The sequence below is a fragment of the Batrachochytrium dendrobatidis genome (genome assembly GCF_000203795.2).
Source record: "Batrachochytrium dendrobatidis JAM81 unplaced genomic scaffold BATDEscaffold_4, whole genome shotgun sequence".
Classification (NCBI taxonomy): domain Eukaryota; kingdom Fungi; phylum Chytridiomycota; class Chytridiomycetes; order Rhizophydiales; genus Batrachochytrium; species Batrachochytrium dendrobatidis.
This window is the reverse complement of record NW_006281102.1, coordinates 880,662-897,406: the sequence shown is the minus strand read 5'-3', so window position 1 is coordinate 897,406 and position 16,745 is coordinate 880,662. Positions and strand designations below refer to the sequence as shown.

The 16,745-nt window shown below is 39.5% G+C and overlaps 8 protein-coding genes across 8 annotated transcripts; 4 read left to right on the top strand and 4 right to left on the bottom strand.

Moving 5' to 3' along the window:
• Positions 1–84: 84 nt before the first annotated feature.
• On the bottom strand, positions 85–3,846 carry BATDEDRAFT_19279 (uncharacterized protein). The gene is made up of 8 exons (XM_006677748.1): positions 3,774–3,846; positions 3,493–3,631; positions 3,282–3,340; positions 3,192–3,225; positions 3,036–3,110; positions 2,909–2,961; positions 2,799–2,855; positions 85–2,726 (listed from the first exon to the last, which is right to left on the bottom strand). The coding sequence occupies exons 1-8, from the start codon at positions 3,828–3,830 to the stop codon at positions 291–293; spliced, it is 2,910 nt and encodes a 969-aa protein (XP_006677811.1). The 5' UTR covers positions 3,831–3,846; the 3' UTR covers positions 85–290.
• A 578-nt stretch (positions 3,847–4,424) lies between these two features.
• On the bottom strand, positions 4,425–5,781 carry BATDEDRAFT_10670 (uncharacterized protein; the record flags this gene model as incomplete). Its single annotated transcript, XM_006677688.1, has 6 exons — positions 4,425–4,554; positions 4,639–4,859; positions 4,962–5,086; positions 5,197–5,248; positions 5,326–5,552; positions 5,691–5,781. 6 exons carry the CDS (start codon positions 5,779–5,781, stop codon positions 4,425–4,427), a joined length of 846 nt encoding a protein of 281 aa, XP_006677751.1.
• Positions 5,782–7,071: 1,290 nt separating this feature from the next.
• BATDEDRAFT_10554 (uncharacterized protein) lies at positions 7,072–8,249 on the bottom strand (the record flags this gene model as incomplete). Its single annotated transcript, XM_006677674.1, has 5 exons — positions 7,072–7,503; positions 7,602–7,695; positions 7,779–7,852; positions 7,985–8,050; positions 8,160–8,249. The coding sequence occupies 5 exons, from the start codon at positions 8,247–8,249 to the stop codon at positions 7,072–7,074; spliced, it is 756 nt and encodes a 251-aa protein (XP_006677737.1).
• Positions 8,250–9,819: 1,570 nt separating this feature from the next.
• BATDEDRAFT_36836 (uncharacterized protein) lies at positions 9,820–10,721 on the top strand. The gene is made up of 3 exons (XM_006678003.1): positions 9,820–10,131; positions 10,210–10,257; positions 10,354–10,721. The coding sequence occupies exons 1-3, from the start codon at positions 9,856–9,858 to the stop codon at positions 10,621–10,623; spliced, it is 594 nt and encodes a 197-aa protein (XP_006678066.1). The 5' UTR covers positions 9,820–9,855; the 3' UTR covers positions 10,624–10,721.
• A 254-nt stretch (positions 10,722–10,975) lies between these two features.
• BATDEDRAFT_10818 (uncharacterized protein) lies at positions 10,976–12,164 on the bottom strand (the record flags this gene model as incomplete). The annotated part of the gene is made up of 4 exons (XM_006677701.1): positions 10,976–11,170; positions 11,241–11,574; positions 11,671–11,813; positions 11,952–12,164. 4 exons carry the CDS (start codon positions 12,162–12,164, stop codon positions 10,976–10,978), a joined length of 885 nt encoding a protein of 294 aa, XP_006677764.1.
• Positions 12,165–13,144: 980 nt separating this feature from the next.
• On the top strand, positions 13,145–14,037 carry BATDEDRAFT_10498 (uncharacterized protein; the record flags this gene model as incomplete). The annotated part of the gene is made up of 4 exons (XM_006677668.1): positions 13,145–13,235; positions 13,312–13,395; positions 13,485–13,567; positions 13,648–14,037. Coding segments are annotated over 4 exons (648 nt in total), but the record flags the coding sequence as incomplete, so codon positions are not given.
• Positions 14,038–14,796: 759 nt separating this feature from the next.
• Positions 14,797–15,549, top strand: BATDEDRAFT_10474 (peptidylprolyl isomerase ESS1; the record flags this gene model as incomplete). Its single annotated transcript, XM_006677664.1, has 5 exons — positions 14,797–15,012; positions 15,074–15,119; positions 15,195–15,317; positions 15,393–15,411; positions 15,471–15,549. Coding segments are annotated over 5 exons (483 nt in total), but the record flags the coding sequence as incomplete, so codon positions are not given.
• A 92-nt stretch (positions 15,550–15,641) lies between these two features.
• BATDEDRAFT_24061 (uncharacterized protein) lies at positions 15,642–16,733 on the top strand (the record flags this gene model as incomplete). Its single annotated transcript, XM_006677838.1, has 5 exons — positions 15,642–15,644; positions 15,718–15,836; positions 16,192–16,399; positions 16,487–16,645; positions 16,713–16,733. 5 exons carry the CDS (start codon positions 15,642–15,644, stop codon positions 16,731–16,733), a joined length of 510 nt encoding a protein of 169 aa, XP_006677901.1.
• Positions 16,734–16,745: the final 12 nt, after the last annotated feature.

The window sequence follows — 16,745 nt, the reverse complement described above, 5'->3', positions numbered from 1 at the left end:
ACTTAATAACTGAATTCAGCTTGTTCATTGCACGATACACGACTTATAAATGAGGACAATCTCGTTTAAAACTATAGTTTGACTGTGAGAATCATATAATGGTTGTTGTATTTATTCAAGAAGCAATCATTTGTAGTAGGAAAGCACAACGACTATTTGATCATTGGCTATTTCAAGTAAAATAAAGGCAGGTGTTTCACTTTACGTGAATACGGCTATAAATCTACATTATACAGCCATATTTTCCCCAGTATATATTTAAAGCATTGACAGAATAATGCAAAACTCAATTAAAAGCTTGATAGACGCCAAGTGCTAGCAACAGAAGTATCCCTCACAATTTCCCACATGCCAAAGTAATGATCATTTGGTCTTAGTGCAATGACCTTGACAAATCGTGTTGAACTCACAGTCGACAGTCTAACAAATGTGTCTTTTTTCACCTTCATGATTTGTACCAAGAACTCATCAAGATTGGGTGTGGGGATACCATTGACTTCCGTCACCCATGTTAGTGGATGCAATGCATAGAGCTGTGAAGGTGAACCATCATACACCACTGAGCAGAGAACCCCAGACGGTACGTGATTGAGTTGCTGGTACACGGCCTTGTGTGGCATTTGAAAGATGGCTCCAGCCCATCCAACAACTCGTTCTGTTCCACTTACCAACATAGTCGAAAGAGGCGTGTTGACGTGCATTTCTTTTCCATCGCGTAGCAGTACCAATTCAAGATGCGATTGGTCGTAATGGCTAGTAATGTCTGAAAACTGTGTAGCGGGTTTGCCATTGACCGACAAAATGATATCTCCAGCATTAACAAGGTCTGATGCAGTTGTTCCCGACGTCACTCGTCGAATGACAATCACATTTCGGCGACTGAGGTGTGATGATTCAATACGCTTCACCCATGCATCTGTCAAGCCCATGATCCGCGCATGAGCAACTTGAGTATACGTCATCTCTACCTCGAGTGTTTTCATACTAGGCAATATCAAGTTGTGACGCACACCATTACTCCCACTCATGCTGGCAATATTGTCTGGAGTCCTCAACGCATCCAAGACTGGAATCACGACACTCATTGATAAACCCATATAAAACTCACCGCTAGATTTTGATCCATGTTTGGTGTAGGCTGCATAAAATCCCTGTACCTGGCCATCCTCAGTTGTCAATACTCCGCCTTGTGATACAGGATTTTCCAGCTCAATTCCTTCGACATTCATTGCACGGTAGGTTGGAGGAACGCCTTCATTGACAAAGAACTGCCTGATGTTGGTCACAACAGTTTTACGTACAATGGGTTGATAAGATTTTGACAAGCAAACTAAATGCACTGAATCGGCCTGTGATAGTTCTTTGGGAGAAATAGTCACAGAGCGAACAAACGTGTCGCCAAGCAGAGAGGTATCGTAGGACACAATACCAAAGTTAAATATTTGATGAAGATAAATGATCTTTCCGGGTATAATGATGCTGTTGGAAAATGTAAGAAGAATGTCGCCAATAGATGTAGGGATTGTATTGCGGTCAACCAAAATCAATCCGCATTTAGCATCTAGCACTACTCCAACGCCTGTATGGATTTGCGCAACAACTCCATCAATTTTAAATGGAAGGTAAAAAGCAACATGAACCAATGATGGAATGACAATTTTTGCTGGGCCAAGACTGTCGTCCAAGGTGAGATGCGTGGCAGAGTGGAATTCAAGAACAGCTTCGCCAGAACAAGGAGGCAACGTTGTGTAGTTCCACAGTCCAGTCGTATCATCCCGAACAGCTACTTTGAAATCGTGCCATCTTCTATCGGCCAAAATAATAGAGGTTTTGGACTTGTTGATATCACTCAACTGATGGAATCTAAAAGACACTCGCTCATTATCCTTGAGTGATCCCATGACTTCAATAAACGCATCAAGAGTGGGTGTGGGTTTGTTGTTGAGGCTTTCAATGATGCACCGCTTAGATACGCCAGAAAGACCCAACATGTATCCTGCTCCAGCAACAAATACACCACCAGTAGGAACAATATAGCTGCGCGCCATTTGATATGAAAGCTCATGCAAAATACCACCGCTGACTTCAAGATATCTGTTGGGTGTGATAGAATGTAGATCCTGAACAGTAATATTTACCTCTTTGATATCAGGTCCTCGTTGTACCAACACTTTGATGGACTGACCAACATTAGAGTCCCATATCTCTTCCATGGGAACAAAGCTAGTGATCAATTCGTCATTGATTCGAAGTAAAACGTCTCCAGCTTCAAGAAGTTTATCTGCTGGTCCTTTAGGAATAACCTGTCTGACAGTCAGCATGCCCGTGTTCTCTGGAAACGACTGTCTGACAAGAGTTTCAATGTCGGTATCAAGTCCAAGTCGCTTGATCTCATCATATGCAGTATATTGAAATATTGTCTGAATTGTGCCACGAGGAATCGAGTGACCAGCTTGAATTAGTTTTAATACTCGAACGACACGATCCAGGGGCAGAAAAAAACTGGTTGCAGACTGCGTTGCACCTCCAGCATTTAACGCAATTGCATTGCCATCTACATCAATCACGGGTGATCCTGAGCTTCCTCCAGATGTCATTGAGGCGGCTTGATAATAGAATGTATTCCAGTCATTGAATCTTCCAGCTCCATAGTTTGGCGCCTTTCTATCTAAACGAGCCATTGTGCCGCTCAATATACTCAACCTTTCACCACTATCATTTCCTACCTATATTAATTTAACAGAATCAATCAATATACTGGATTCGTATTTAAAATTAAAAGTTGGACAGTCACTTACTACACGGATATCCAGTCCGACTCTAACCAAGGCGGGCTCTAATGGAATCTCTTGAATCTACAAAAAAGTCAGAAATGCATACCAATCAAGGTAAACTATGTCAATTTTACCTTCATGTATTTTACAGCAGAAACGTCAAATTTGAAAAACCCAAAATCATGCACTATTAGATATCAACCAGAAAAGTTAATCTGCGATTCACTGCATTGCTAGATGTAGTTTGCAAAAGACACTAACCTGGGTCTCTGTATATAGGTGTTAACCGCACCTCCTCTTTCGATTGATTAAGAATCATATCAGCAAGAATAGGTCCTATTAAACAAAACCATATTTGGGTTTAGCATGGGTTCAAACAATCGATCATATTTTGATGAAAAGGTAAAGACCAAATACCTGGCTGAACCACATGCCGATTTGACAATATGATCTATATTCAACCAATTAGTATCAATTCAATCAACCCTTTAACTGCAGACAACTCACCCCCTGTTTCTTGTCCACAATGAATCCAGTAGCTTGGGACGTGCGTTGAGATTCCGTGTCTAAAAAGTATCAATCAAGGTTTGTTTCCGTGACGGTTTATTCATAGAATAACAAGGCATTTTAGAACCCAAATCTTTAGATGCATGCAAGCAATATACATCAATCCACAGGAACAAATGGAATGTAACAAATAATGAAATGAGCACCTTACCAAAATTTCTGACGCATATCATACGAATACTAACAATAGCAGGGATGATCTTGTTGAGGGTTTCCTCCCATCGAGGACTGTTGGCTATCAATGGAGCAGGCTCAGCCGTTCCAGTTGCATCTTGTGAAATAGCCCCAACCTTTCATAGACATGACAGCAATAAAGATCAGATTATCAGTGGATAAGGGTGTTGGTTGGCAAGGTCAGCATGAATGGATAGTAAACAACAGGCCATGTCAAGCACTCATCAAAGCAGCAGCAGTATCGACAGTGCAACTCACCCCATCAATGTCCGAGTCTAAATAGGATCCAGTCTCTCCCATATCCATCTTATACATGGGTTTAGAAGTGTTGGTCGTAGTTTGGTAAAGTGCCAACTCACTGCTTGACTACAACTTGTTATCCTGGATTTGTAATACAAGTTGCTTTATTTGCACGCATCTACCACAGCTCATATCGACTCTAACCAACAGATCATCTGGGCCGTGAAAACTCAGCCCAGTTCAATTAGTATATAAACTATGAATCTAAATGTGTATGCAATCGTAAATAATAGACTCGATAATTTCCCAGTCAAGCCATTCTTGGTGCTACGCTAGAGCAAATCGTGACGTAAATACCAAGGCGACTGTTCTCAACCGATACGCTCATTCACTATTGGATAATCTCACAGTGTGTATTTTATACTCTCATTGCTGAAACAACAAAGTAATAGCTTGGTCATGCAAGTATTTATATTAATAAATGCTTGCTTGCCCAGAAAGTGGGCATTACACATTAACGTTCAATCCATCATATTGTATTTTGAATATATAAACCTGTTGAACAGATTGTAAATCCAGACGCAGGCGTGAGTTTATAAATGCAATGTAAGACTAGACTGATAAATAAAAAACTCCAAAAATAGATATGCTTTGGATAATCCAAAACACTCATGATGCCCGTTTTTCAAGTGCTTGTTTTACCCATGCTCCTACATCTACATCTGTCTTGCACTGTGTCAACCATGGTGCCAAAAGAAGTTCAGGATACGTGGGTCTGGCTTGAGGATCTTTTTCCAAACTAAAGTATTAAAAAAGTCGCAGTTCAAATCACATTAAAATCAGTCGATTTATATTTTGCATACTAGATTGCTGCTGCTCTTACCATTTAGATATAAAATTCCGTGCGTCTTCGGAAAACGACTCGACTGGAAGAGTTGGTGCGTCTGACGATACAATTGCGCTTAGTTGGGCAAACACACTATCAAACTTGTCCCAAGGGAAGGGGTATGCGCCTACTCCCAGTTCAACAATCGTGATGCCTACACTCCATACATCGGATCTCGCGGAATACTTTCCTGTACTTCGTGACGCAATACGTTCGGGCTAAATTAGGATTGTTTAGGCATCAGTGATTTGAAATCAAATCGTTACATTAGTAAAGCCGTTTGAATGACAAAACTAATGATCGCATATATCAGTACTCACTGCCATGTAGGACTGACATCCAATATTCGTTTTTGCTAGTGACTGAACCAGCTGCCCACTGACACCAAAATCACACAGCTTGATCTGACCCAATGTATTTACTAGGATATTTGTAGGTTTAACATCTAATACAATCAACCCTATTAGTTTATCCAATACGCTAAAGACACGGAAAATCTGCCGGATCTTGATAGCATCAGATCATCTATTCCAAAAGTAATGAATTTTTACTGACCTCGATGAATAATGGATAGCGATGATTTGAGAAAATGAAGTCCTTGCACAACCTATTCAGTAGATTGGAATTAAGATGGTTTCACAAGATCAGAATGTGTTTCAAACCAACCATAGCTTCTATACTTACAGCCAAGGTGATTTCCCTCAAGATAGGTTCTGGGATGCCGCCAGAGTATAGTTTATCCAACGATCCGCCATCCATGTACTCGATACACATATAGACACAGCTTTCAATGAAAAACGCACCATAAAAGTCGATGATATTGGGATGATGACTGGCATGCAGTATTTGCAATTCCATAGTGATTTGATTCATTTTAAGCTCGTCCAATTCCAGCATAATTTCCTTGAGTGCTGTAGTTTAGTAGTTGAAGGATGGGTCGTAAGAATGGCAGCACATTAGATTACAATCAAATAGGATTAGTATCATTCAACGATATGAGTTGGTAAATGAATAGATTAGTCCATGACGTGGCTATTAAACTGGCCTACCCATCTTAACATTGGTTGGGTTGTGATGGACAAGCTGAACCACTCCATACTGTCCTTTCCCCAGTATCTTGACCAGCGTAAACTCGGTCATGTTGATCCTATATGAAGTGCCGTTTTTGAAGTCCACTCCTTGAGAGTCAATGCATGCCTTGCCTGCAAAATGCAGTTTTCCATTCGGATCACTAGTAAATATCGTTAGCATTTGATACTAGTGACACTCCAGTGACACTACCGACAAGATCGACTCAAAACAAGAATGCAGCTTATGAAATACATCAAAGAGCAGACAATAAAAGGTTCAATGTTGAAATCGTCAATACAATGTCCATGCAACATACATGAACTGCGACAATGCATCAAAAGGAGTGATTGTTGAAGTGATGGCTGCAAGGTCATTCAAGTGCAATGGAGCATCCAATCTAATTTGGATACGACGTTTCGGCCCTTTTGGCTGGTTGGAGGGCACTACTGCAGTATTCATAGTAATGGCTGGTTTGATCTGCTTATGGGGCTGAATAATAAATCTTGGGTGAGAGCAAGCTGCTGATAACAGTTGTATTCAACCTGACATCACCATACAGTTGCAAGTAGTCTGAATTGATATACGATCAAGTCAAGATGGTTGGGTTTCAATCTATACATCTGATCCTATACCACTATCCTAGAATCACATAAACCCACTCCAATCTAACTAGATGGATTGCTTTCAAGAGTCGACTGTTTATATTCACGTAAATGGATCATTAAATAAGCTAGAGCACAACATAATCTAACAGTTTCATGCAATAATGGTCCATTCAAATTTGCTGAATAACATTATCCTTTGGTAATTGATACATAGAGTTGCAGTCATTGTTTTTTGAGCCAGAACGCGAACGTATGAAATTAGAATACATCAGACGAGTTTGATTCAAAACAGACAAATCCAATGTTTGGATTGTATGGGCGAGTCTGTCAATCGTATAATGTATTGAAAGTCAAGTTACACTTTGATTGTGTGTTATGATGATCGTTGTGTCTATTAAAGTCAGTTTGTAGTAGGAAACCAACAAGTATTCAACCACTAGTATTTCATTTTACACGAGTACGGTTGTAGAATAAATTGCTCAAACATGTCATTTAATCTAAAATGGTTGCTGTGTCTGAATGCAAACTATCCGATTCCATTCCTTGTACTAGCACTCTTGTATGAATTCTTCAGATATATATTGTATTCTTGTTCTTTTTACACTGCGCAAGAATATACTGTTGATGATTGATCAATCATCAACAGTATCACGTAAATGGAATCGTTCTTGATTACAATCTCCACAAAAAACACCATGAATAGATTCATCTGAATCTGTTTAAAACAGCTCAATGTATAGCAATAATAATAGGTTTAATCTTGATGTAAATGCTCTTGTACACCACCATCTGCATCTGGTAGCATCGCATCGGGAAGCACTGCAGCATAACCACCATTTCCTTTACTGACGCTCTCCATCCACTCAAACGCCCGTTCAACAATCGCTGGAGTAGCCAATGGTCGATGTCCGTGACTCCCTCTTAGATGTGGATAAACATCTTCAAGATAATAGTAGCCATGTCCAACAGCCAATCCTATAAAATCAGCCCAAGGAGTCACACCATGGAATACCAGAGTGAATCCAATCAATACCCATGGTAGATAAGGCGCATCAAAGTTGAAGAGGCCCAAAAAATTGATACGAGTAGATGGGTTACGTCGTGACCAGACGTAGGTTAACATGAACGTGAATGCTGATGAGAGAAACGGAACTTCTTTGTTTGCATCAAACAGTGATGATATCAACTAATGATTTGAACGTTGAACGGATCAAAGATTAATGATATGAGCAGATATTTTACATGAAATATCTAATAAGCGTTGTTTCGCCTATGAATGCTTACCACCATTGAGGTTGCACCGATAACAAACATCCAGAGAAAATCATGAGTTCTTCCACGGAAAGATCCCTCTTCCAGCATACGACAATACTGGACTCTAAGATATATTATGGATCCCAGTAAAACAATGTTATAGTTGGATATCCAAAACAAGAAAATCAAGACAACATACATGCTTACAAAAAGAACATATGGAATAGAAAATCCACCGAAAAGCTTCCAAAATAAAGAAAAGTTGTAATTACTCTCCAGTACTACTCAATGCATGAATGCAATTCAAAAACAATGAAATCCGATTAGTCTGTAGTGATTGCCAGTGGTGGCTGAGGCTACTCATTCTGATGCTGGCCTTGAAATGATCTCTAGCATGCATCCACGACGCTTACCTGCTTTGCCTTCCAAACCATTGTCCAGCTGTAAAATAGGCGATAAGGAGAGACCAAGTCTAATTGCTAGAATCAAGACAATTACCAACGGATGCTCATGCGGTTAGCCGTCAGTACCAACAATCCTGACATGTGTAGTGCTCAAGACATCGAGCCATTCGATAGTGCAACTCACACAGGCAAGGGTCATCAAGACCACGCAGGTGGAATATAGCCTAGTGATAACGGGGATATCAAAGTACCACTGCTCGACTGGTAGCTGCATATGACCTCCAGCATCTGCCATTGTACTTTTATGTGTAGACGCAACTGTAACTGATCCACTGAATGTGTTGGTTTCAAGTCAAGTTTGGTTTTTAGACTCAAACTCTTGTAAAGCTCAATGATTCCAAGTCTACTCCATCACTGCATGTTTAAAAACATGATTACATTCCAAGATTCGGATTAATAGTTGGTATTGCTTTGGAGATGAGTTTAAGACGGACACTGGCAACTGGTTGATATGCACACTCAACACTAGAATGTTTCAATTGGCTCATTTCAGATCCAAGTGTTTATTGTCAATCATTTGAATATGCTCAAGCCTGAACTTCATTATTTTTTGTCCATCAAATTGGAATTTATTGGAAAAACTTCTTTTTATTCACTGCTCAAGTATCTGCAATGTCAGCTGCAATCAGGATCAGACTGCAGACTCTGACTCCACTTCCTTTATCTAAATATTGGATGTGCATACGAGAAACTGACTCGGACACTTGCACCATCAGCCAGTTGTCCAAAGTCATTCATTCTCAACTCCATCTGCATCAAAACCAAATGGCTGCTGCATCCATCGAACTATCCATAGATGGCTTCAAATTGTTGGGCGATAGTCTTACCTTTTGCGTTTTGAGAGATAACGATCTGGTTAGGTATGTTTGATGTTGTTGACAGTACGGATTGGACCATAAAATACTAATGCACTTATTTTTATATGCGAGGTAATCCAGTGTAGGAATTTCCGAGTATGCCCAAAACTTTGATTCGACTCATTTCACCAAAAATCAGAGTCTTTCCAATGGTATGTGAGTCAAACTTTTATACCAAAACTTGGGTTATGGATTGTTGTGTTGGTATGCTCAATCGTACACCATATGATTGATTAGGCAAACGAAAACTGGATTCTGAGCCATTTTTTCAAGCATTTCAATCTACTTTACAAAACGATGACGACGAAGATTCATATTTTGCTAAAGAGGATCAATTTGAACAACTGCTGAGCCAAGCACTTGATAGAAAGCTAAAAAAGTTCAAGGTGGATATCCCAGCAGATGACGAGGTTGAAGAAGATATCCCACAAATGACTAGTGATGCTGGTAAATGCGTTCTGAATCTAATGTTGCTTGCATTGAGATGTATATTTACTTGGATTTTATTCTATAGATGAGTCTTCTAGCGCTGCATCTTCTGATTCTGAAGGTAGTTCCTCTGCAGAGGAGAGTTCATCAAGCGAAGATACGGAATCTTCAAGTTCGTCCTCTGAAGAAGAGCTTTCTGACAATGATAACGACGAGTCATCTTTAGAAACACACTGTGATGTTACAAGCACAGCTACTGCAACATCCAACGCAATCAACTCTGTTTGCATACCATCTGGACTTACAAAAAATAAGCGCAAGGCAGTTCAAAATATGATTGACACTGAACGCACTCACGTTCGGTTTGATGATGCCAATGATGTTACTTTTCCATACGCATCTACTTTTGATGAACCACCTGTCAAACAAAACACGGAATTATCTGAAAATGAGCCATATATTGTGTACTCTCACGTACATTTAAAAGACTCGGACATGTCTGTTCCATCGTTGTCCAAAAGCGCCCGAAGAAGAATGAGACGTAATCAACGTGCTGCTCAACTTGCGATCGGCGGTGCAGTAAGTGAAGAGCTGAACGACAATAACGACAGTGAAGAAGGCGTTTCATTGCATCAATCCAAGTCTCAGGATGTAAACAGTAATACAGAACAATCCACAATCGAGCCAAATGTAACCGAAAACGTATCCATTGAATCAAACAAGGACAGTCAAGCAAGCTCTTTTCAAAACTACGATTTAATGCCATACCTGCAGGGCCTTCCTCGTCCAGGAATGGTGATTGCATTCAAGGTATAATAGTATGTCTTTTTGATTGTGAAATGTGTACAATGCATTTTACATCTGACCATACATTTATTGGTTTGATAGACTTTAGAATTGTCGACAGCATACACACCAGAAATTTCAGAGTTCAAGGTATACAGCTCATATCGTATTTGCTATTCGAGTAGTTTGTAAGGATTTAGAAAACTGAATTGATTATGTTTGTATACTGTACTGTATACGCATTAGGAAGCACAAGTGCTGTCTGTAGATGCAATATCGAAGCGCTGTTCAGTCAAGCTTTTGTCATGTTCGTCTAAATCAGCTGCACCACTTCCATCTGACCCATCATCCATGTGGGGTCATGCTACTAAAACGGATCAAAAATCCCGAGATTCAGGCAGTGGTAGATTTGAAATCAATGACGACGATAGTGAAGAAGGTGCCATTGAAGCTGTGGATGACATTATTCATGTTGACCTCGATACTATGTTTGAAATTAAACGTGTCGCTCCATAGCTTCTGAGGATTCATTATGTTGCCATATAGTTTATGGTTTGCCAAGTATACTAGTTAACATACAAAAGCCAAATATAACATTTCAAATCTTTTACTTCATACCAAATCCTAAACCCAATTTACAACTGAAATGAAAATAAAATATTATATGCATGTGCTAGAAAGACAGGGTTCATGACATTGCATCATGCCTGATACTATTTAGTCGTGTCTTGTAGACATGATTGTAGAACGTTGACTGTCTTTGACGACTCTTGGCATGCTCTACTGCATTGAATTTGACCGATTGATTAGTTGTCGATATAGATGCAGGCGGTTGTGTTGCATGCAATTGCGCTTGTTCTCTTGATGCCTATATAATTGGTATAAAGGTTACTACTGCATGGATCATATCAAAAACTGCCAAGAGTTGGGTAATGGGAATAAATCGACTTACTTTAATTTTGGCATAGTTTGCTTGGTAGTGAAGTAGAATAGGAAGCATATCCCAAAACGAAAACTCGGGCCAGAGTTTTTTTGGAAAGTGCAATAAACAATCTCGTCCAGCCTAAATACAAACAAATGACTGAGCCAAGATGTGTTGCTTGAACAGTAAAAGACGATCTGAACTATATTACCTGCCACAGCATAAAATCACTCAACCGAGCCTCGCCCGATGTTCTCACCAATACATCCAAAGGTGGACATTCCTCTGTATACAGACATTGTTCAATCATTTTCTCGCATACATCGGACTCGAGCACTTTTCCGCTCTGTACACCTTGCACAACCTCCTGCATAGCAACAAGGATCTCATTTTGCGACGTGTAGGGACAACAGATATTGAGAATAGCACCGGTATTGTTGCATGTTTCTGATGTGACTTTACATGCCGCTTTGTATACTGGTTCTCGAAGAAGCTTCGTGTCACCAATGACTCGGATGGAAATGCCATGCTTCTGTACAAGATCACTACAACAGTTTTAAAAAATTTGAATCTGAAAACCTGGTCTATCCCATTTCAGCCAAACCCGTTATGGATTGCTGTATGATGGTGCATATCCTTACCTCTTTGTAACAAATTCACCAAATTTGCGCTCAGCAAGTTCCATCAGCACATCAACTTCCTCTTTTGGCCGTTTAAAGTTTTCTATTGAAAATGCATACACTGTCACCACTTTAATGCCCAGTTTCATGCACCAGTCTAATGTCTTTTTATCCATGGTAGATCAATGAAAACTCGTATCTGTCAATAAATGAAGTATGGACAATACGACTGATGGCTCCAAATATCAAATCTAAAAAAACTCAAACATGGATAAGCTTATAAATGAATTGCATAGGCTCACCTCTTCAAGCTTTTTGAATCCAAGTTGATGGCCTTCACTAGGCTGCAGATGAAGTCGTTTGGCAAAACGACGGTTGCCATCCATAACAAATGCCACATGTTTTGGCACAGGACCCAAAACAAGTATTGAAAGAGTTATTTTTTGAAATGTATTTGAGATCCATGATATGAATAGTGCCAAATATGCATGAATTGTTTGCAGGATAGAATGCATTTGATATGGTGTTGATATTTAGTTGCGGCTTTAAAGTCGGCAAGTTTTGCAATAAAACCATTCATCACGTGATATATTGATCCATACAATCGACTCGAGTATTAGACTGGAATTCTAAGATGCTTGAATGTATGAAGCCAACTGATTAGATATTGAGTAGACAGTAGGTCAACTTGAGCAGTAATTGAGAGTTGGTTGAATCGCTTATCGCTACAGTTGAATGAGTGTATTTACAGTTATATTCACGTAAAACAAAACACTATCTTGTAGTCACTGCTTTGGAATATACAATGGTTACATGTTGCGCTTTCTTACTAGAAATTGTCTGCTTATTCAATAGATACAACGCTCATCATATAATACAATTAAACTATAGTTTTAAACGGAAATCATTCTCACTTGACAGTCACATTGTACGATCACCGAGTTTGAAGCCAGATGCTGAGTTCAACCACTTTCAATCCAGCTGTACAAACTCTACTTTGTATCCTAAACTTGTACGCTCGTGTTCTAATCCAAAAAACAAAGATTGCAAGTGTTTAGAAAAGTTGTTTCCATGCCAGTCACCAAAAAACACAATATTGTTCAGTAAATTGGGCATTAAATCATTCCATAAGATTGGCAATTTGAGATTTATTTGGCGGTATATTTTTCGGGAATACAACCATAACACTCTACCTTTTTTAAAGAAATCTTGAATGTGAGTCTTGCTTATCTTGCATGAATGAGTTACTGAAGCATTCTTATAACAATGAATCCTTGTCACATTTATTCTACAAGTACCACCATCAATGCAAACAGGTCTCACCACCCACAACGAATTCGTTAGCCTTGACGACTCGAATCATGTTTGTAAAAAACTGTTATCTGAAGGATCTGGTGATCTGATTGATCGTCCAGGAACAACTATGAGAGGTAAGCTGTCGATTTCAGTGATATTTCATCGTATTGGAACCACCATTTAACCGCCTGATTTGCTAGTGCATTATACTGGGTCGCTTTACCCTTCAGGAGAAGTGTTTGATTCAAGTCTGGATAGAGATGAGCCTATTCAGATTCGTTTGGGCCAAGGTAGTTTTCAGGCTTGATACCACAGTTGATCTGTTTTTGTAACATTGCTGACATGTAGTCCAAATGGTGATATTAGGAATGGTGATCAAAGGATGGGATGTTGGTCTTGCCACCATGAGAGTGGGCGAAAAAGCTTCGCTGTTGATTTACCCTGAATATGGTACAAGAAAATGCAATCTCGCTATGATTGTATTGGCTTTATGTCTGCATATTAGTGAATGTTTTTAATTATAACTTGATATATTTCAGGATATGGACCTCAAGGCAGCCCACCAAAAATTCCAGGAAATTCAACACTCTTGTTTGATGTCGAACTTGTATCTGCAGATTTGGTAAAGTAGGAATACAAATCTCATGTTTAAATAGTACTCTATAGCCGTATTCATTTCAAATTTTGTAAACAATTCGACAGTCAACTGCAGACAAAACCACGGACGAAAAGATTGCTGCAGCAACCCTTCACAAAGACGAAGGCAACAACTATTTTAAGCATAGCGAGTTTGCGCTTGCAAAGGAGTGCTATCTTTCTGCTCTGAAGCTATTCAAAAACACACGAGATACGATCTCTGCAGAGCATGATACGATCAAGCAGCTGCAAATCACTTTGAATTGTAATTTGGCAGCTGTTTATCTAAAACTAAAGGATTTTAGTGCTGCCGTTGACTGCTGTCAGAAAGTCAAAAGCATGGATATGACCAATGCCAAGGCAACGTATCGACTATCTCAAGCATACACTGGACAGGGACAGTTTGATGATGCTGTAAACATGCTTCAAAGCCATCGCGATGTAAGTGGACTATGATGGAAGTTTTATATTGAAAACAGTAAACACTACCCTATTCAACTAATGTATGGCAATATATCTTTAGATTTTGGTGGATGTGAATGTAGATGCAGAGATTAGTAAGATCCATAAGAAACAGCAGACGCAGATGACAAATGAGAAAATGTTGTATTCTAAGATGTTCAAGACTAAGGATACAGATGCATCCACGTAAAATGAAACACTAAACAAGAATGTCAAAATACATAATGAGCTGTTTGACAGAGTTGATTGATATTATGCAGATTTTTGTATAAAAACTGGGAGAATGGCCAATATATTTCATACTCTCGATACTTTTATTTTATTACAAACGAGTATTGAGTGATTGACACGTTAGTTGTATTCTTGAACTGAAGCGTAAATGTATCGAGTTACAAGAGTTTCTTGAATATTGTCAGATATTTCTTGGTTGCGTAAAACCAACATTCCAATAACAATCCAAAATAAATTCAAGTCATCAATATTGAATACGACTATAATCAAGATTTTTATCTTGAAACTTTAAATCTCCGATTAAATACCAACGATTTGAGCCGAGATGACTGTGAGCTCTTGTATTAAACTGCTATTTCTACTATACTGATATGCATTACTAATACAGTCTACATATATGGGACTGCTTTCCTACTCTAGGCAGAATGGGAGGTAAAGTTGGACATGTTCTACCCGTTACATTGTACTCTAACCATTGATGAATAGACTGACCCAAGTGAATGACAACTGCAATACTAGGAACGATGGTCTCGATCCAAGAAACGAATTTATTATTTCAGCCCAGACACCAAGCAGTCCCATTGGGAGAAACCAGAGGGAGATGTCAAGATCATTCCTTTGGATCTTAGTCTGGTTCCAGTAGGTGATGATGAGGCCAGCACTGCTCAAAATCAAATCCGTGCTTCCCATCTTCTGGTCAAGCACAGTGGGTCTCGCAGACCATCTAGCTGGAAAGAGGTTGCACCATGCATATATGCTGATGCATGATTGACAAAGGACTAACCCCAACTTACTATAGGCCAACATCAGTCGATCTAAAGAAGAAGCGATGCAGATTATCCAAAGTATTTGCTCACACATTTGTAAAATAACGTTTAAAGAAATACAACTGAACCCAATGTTGCTGTTGTATGTATTAGATTTCCGGGCCAAGATCGAGTCGGGTGAAGTGGACTTGTCAACCCTTGCTAAAACAGAGAGTGATTGCAGCTCAGCTTCCAGGGGTGGAGATTTGGGCAAGTTTGGTTATGGCCAGATGCAAGGTAACGGAATCACCAAGAATACATTGATTCAATGTCAATACTCACACATTTGTATTAAAACAATTGGTAATAAAGCCTCATTCGAACAAGCAGCGTAGGTTGAATCGGATTGGATTGTCTTGATTCCAATTCAACTAACTCTTGATGAATTAGATTTGCACTTAAAGTGGGAGAACTCAGCAACCCAGTTGTTTCTGATTCAGGCATCCATCTAATCCTGCGTACAGAATAAAATATTTTGAAATAAAGAGTGCAACCAACGCAACCATTCAAGCGTGAAGTTTGGAGCGGAAAAGTCTTGTCCATCTGCCACCAAATACGAACATGGTAAATGCCATGCTGTGGTGGATGCTGCACTGCTGGCTATTACTCATTTTACATTCATCTGTCCTGATTATAGTCAAATACTTTGCGGCCTTATCTCTCTGCTGTTAGAGCTACTCTTACTGCTGCCATGTGTTTAGAGAACTTTTCGTCCCAAGTGGTTGAGCGTCATAACAAGCCTGAGGTCGAGGCTGGGTGAGTTGAATTGGTACAAGATATATCCAGTATCATGGTACTGGTTGTCTGCTATGGCCAGTAGAACCCATACGGCCTTGTTGGAGTTACTGCATAAAGGCGTTGATCACCTTGTTCATTCGTATCTATAGATATGATTGGCAACAGTCTTTTATTAAATGCAGGGGTGTTGGTAGCAATATACATCCAATATTGTCATCTACAAGTTAATCTTCAACTGGATGTACAGATGCTATGGCTGTATGTCCGAGGGTTAAAGCTATACGATCTCCAGGGTATTTGCGTCCATGCTAATCAGATCTACCTATAAAATCACTCATACTAAATACTTGGAAACCTTGACTATACAATACAGCGTCACAAAAGAAGCCCTTTTGACTCCTGTAGTTATCAGTAGAAACGAAAACGAAAAGGTACTGATTGAAGGCTCAATCAACTCTCTTCGAGTCAGTATCAAGATCAAACAGGCTGACGAAATTGAACGGATCCTTTGTCACAAACTCACTCGCTTCCTCATGATGAGAGCAGAAAGTTTTGTCGTGTTGAGAAGGAAGCCCATTGCTGTAAGTCTATTTTAAACCCACTGCCAAAGCCTTTGGTGTGCGCGAGTCATGTCATGCTGGATCTTGACTCTGCTTTGATAATTATAGGGCTATGATATCAGTTTCTTGATTACAAACGTACATACAGAGCAAATGCTCAAGCATAAACTCGTGGACTTTATCGTGCAGTTCATGGAGGATGTTGATAAAGAAATCAGCGAAATGCGTTTGAGCTTGAACGCTCGTGCTCGTATCGTTGCCGAAACGGTAGGATCAATTATGCTTTTTGTAGTTTTCTTGTATCTATTTTGGCTTATAGTGTGATGTGTATTAGTACTTGCTACAGTTTTCGTAAGCCTCATGATTT

What these genes read in the sequence shown, in the direction of transcription:
- BATDEDRAFT_19279 (XM_006677748.1), bottom strand. Translation starts at nt 3,830, where the DNA reads ATGTATAAGATGGATATGGGAGAGACTGGATCCTATTTAGACTCGGAC. An exon ending in ACCTATATACAGAGACCCAG is followed by an intron (nt 2,962 to 3,035) that starts GTTAGTGTCTTT and finishes GATATCTAATAG; the next exon opens with TGCATGATTTTGGGTTTTTC. An exon ending in CTGCTGTAAAATACATGAAG is followed by an intron (nt 2,856 to 2,908) that starts GTAAAATTGACA and finishes ACTTTTTTGTAG; the next exon opens with ATTCAAGAGATTCCATTAGA.
- BATDEDRAFT_36836 (XM_006678003.1), top strand. Translation starts at nt 9,856, where the DNA reads ATGAGACGTAATCAACGTGCTGCTCAACTTGCGATCGGCGGTGCAGTA. An exon ending in GAATGGTGATTGCATTCAAG is followed by an intron (nt 10,132 to 10,209) that starts GTATAATAGTAT and finishes TTGGTTTGATAG; the next exon opens with ACTTTAGAATTGTCGACAGC. An exon ending in CAGAAATTTCAGAGTTCAAG is followed by an intron (nt 10,258 to 10,353) that starts GTATACAGCTCA and finishes TATACGCATTAG; the next exon opens with GAAGCACAAGTGCTGTCTGT.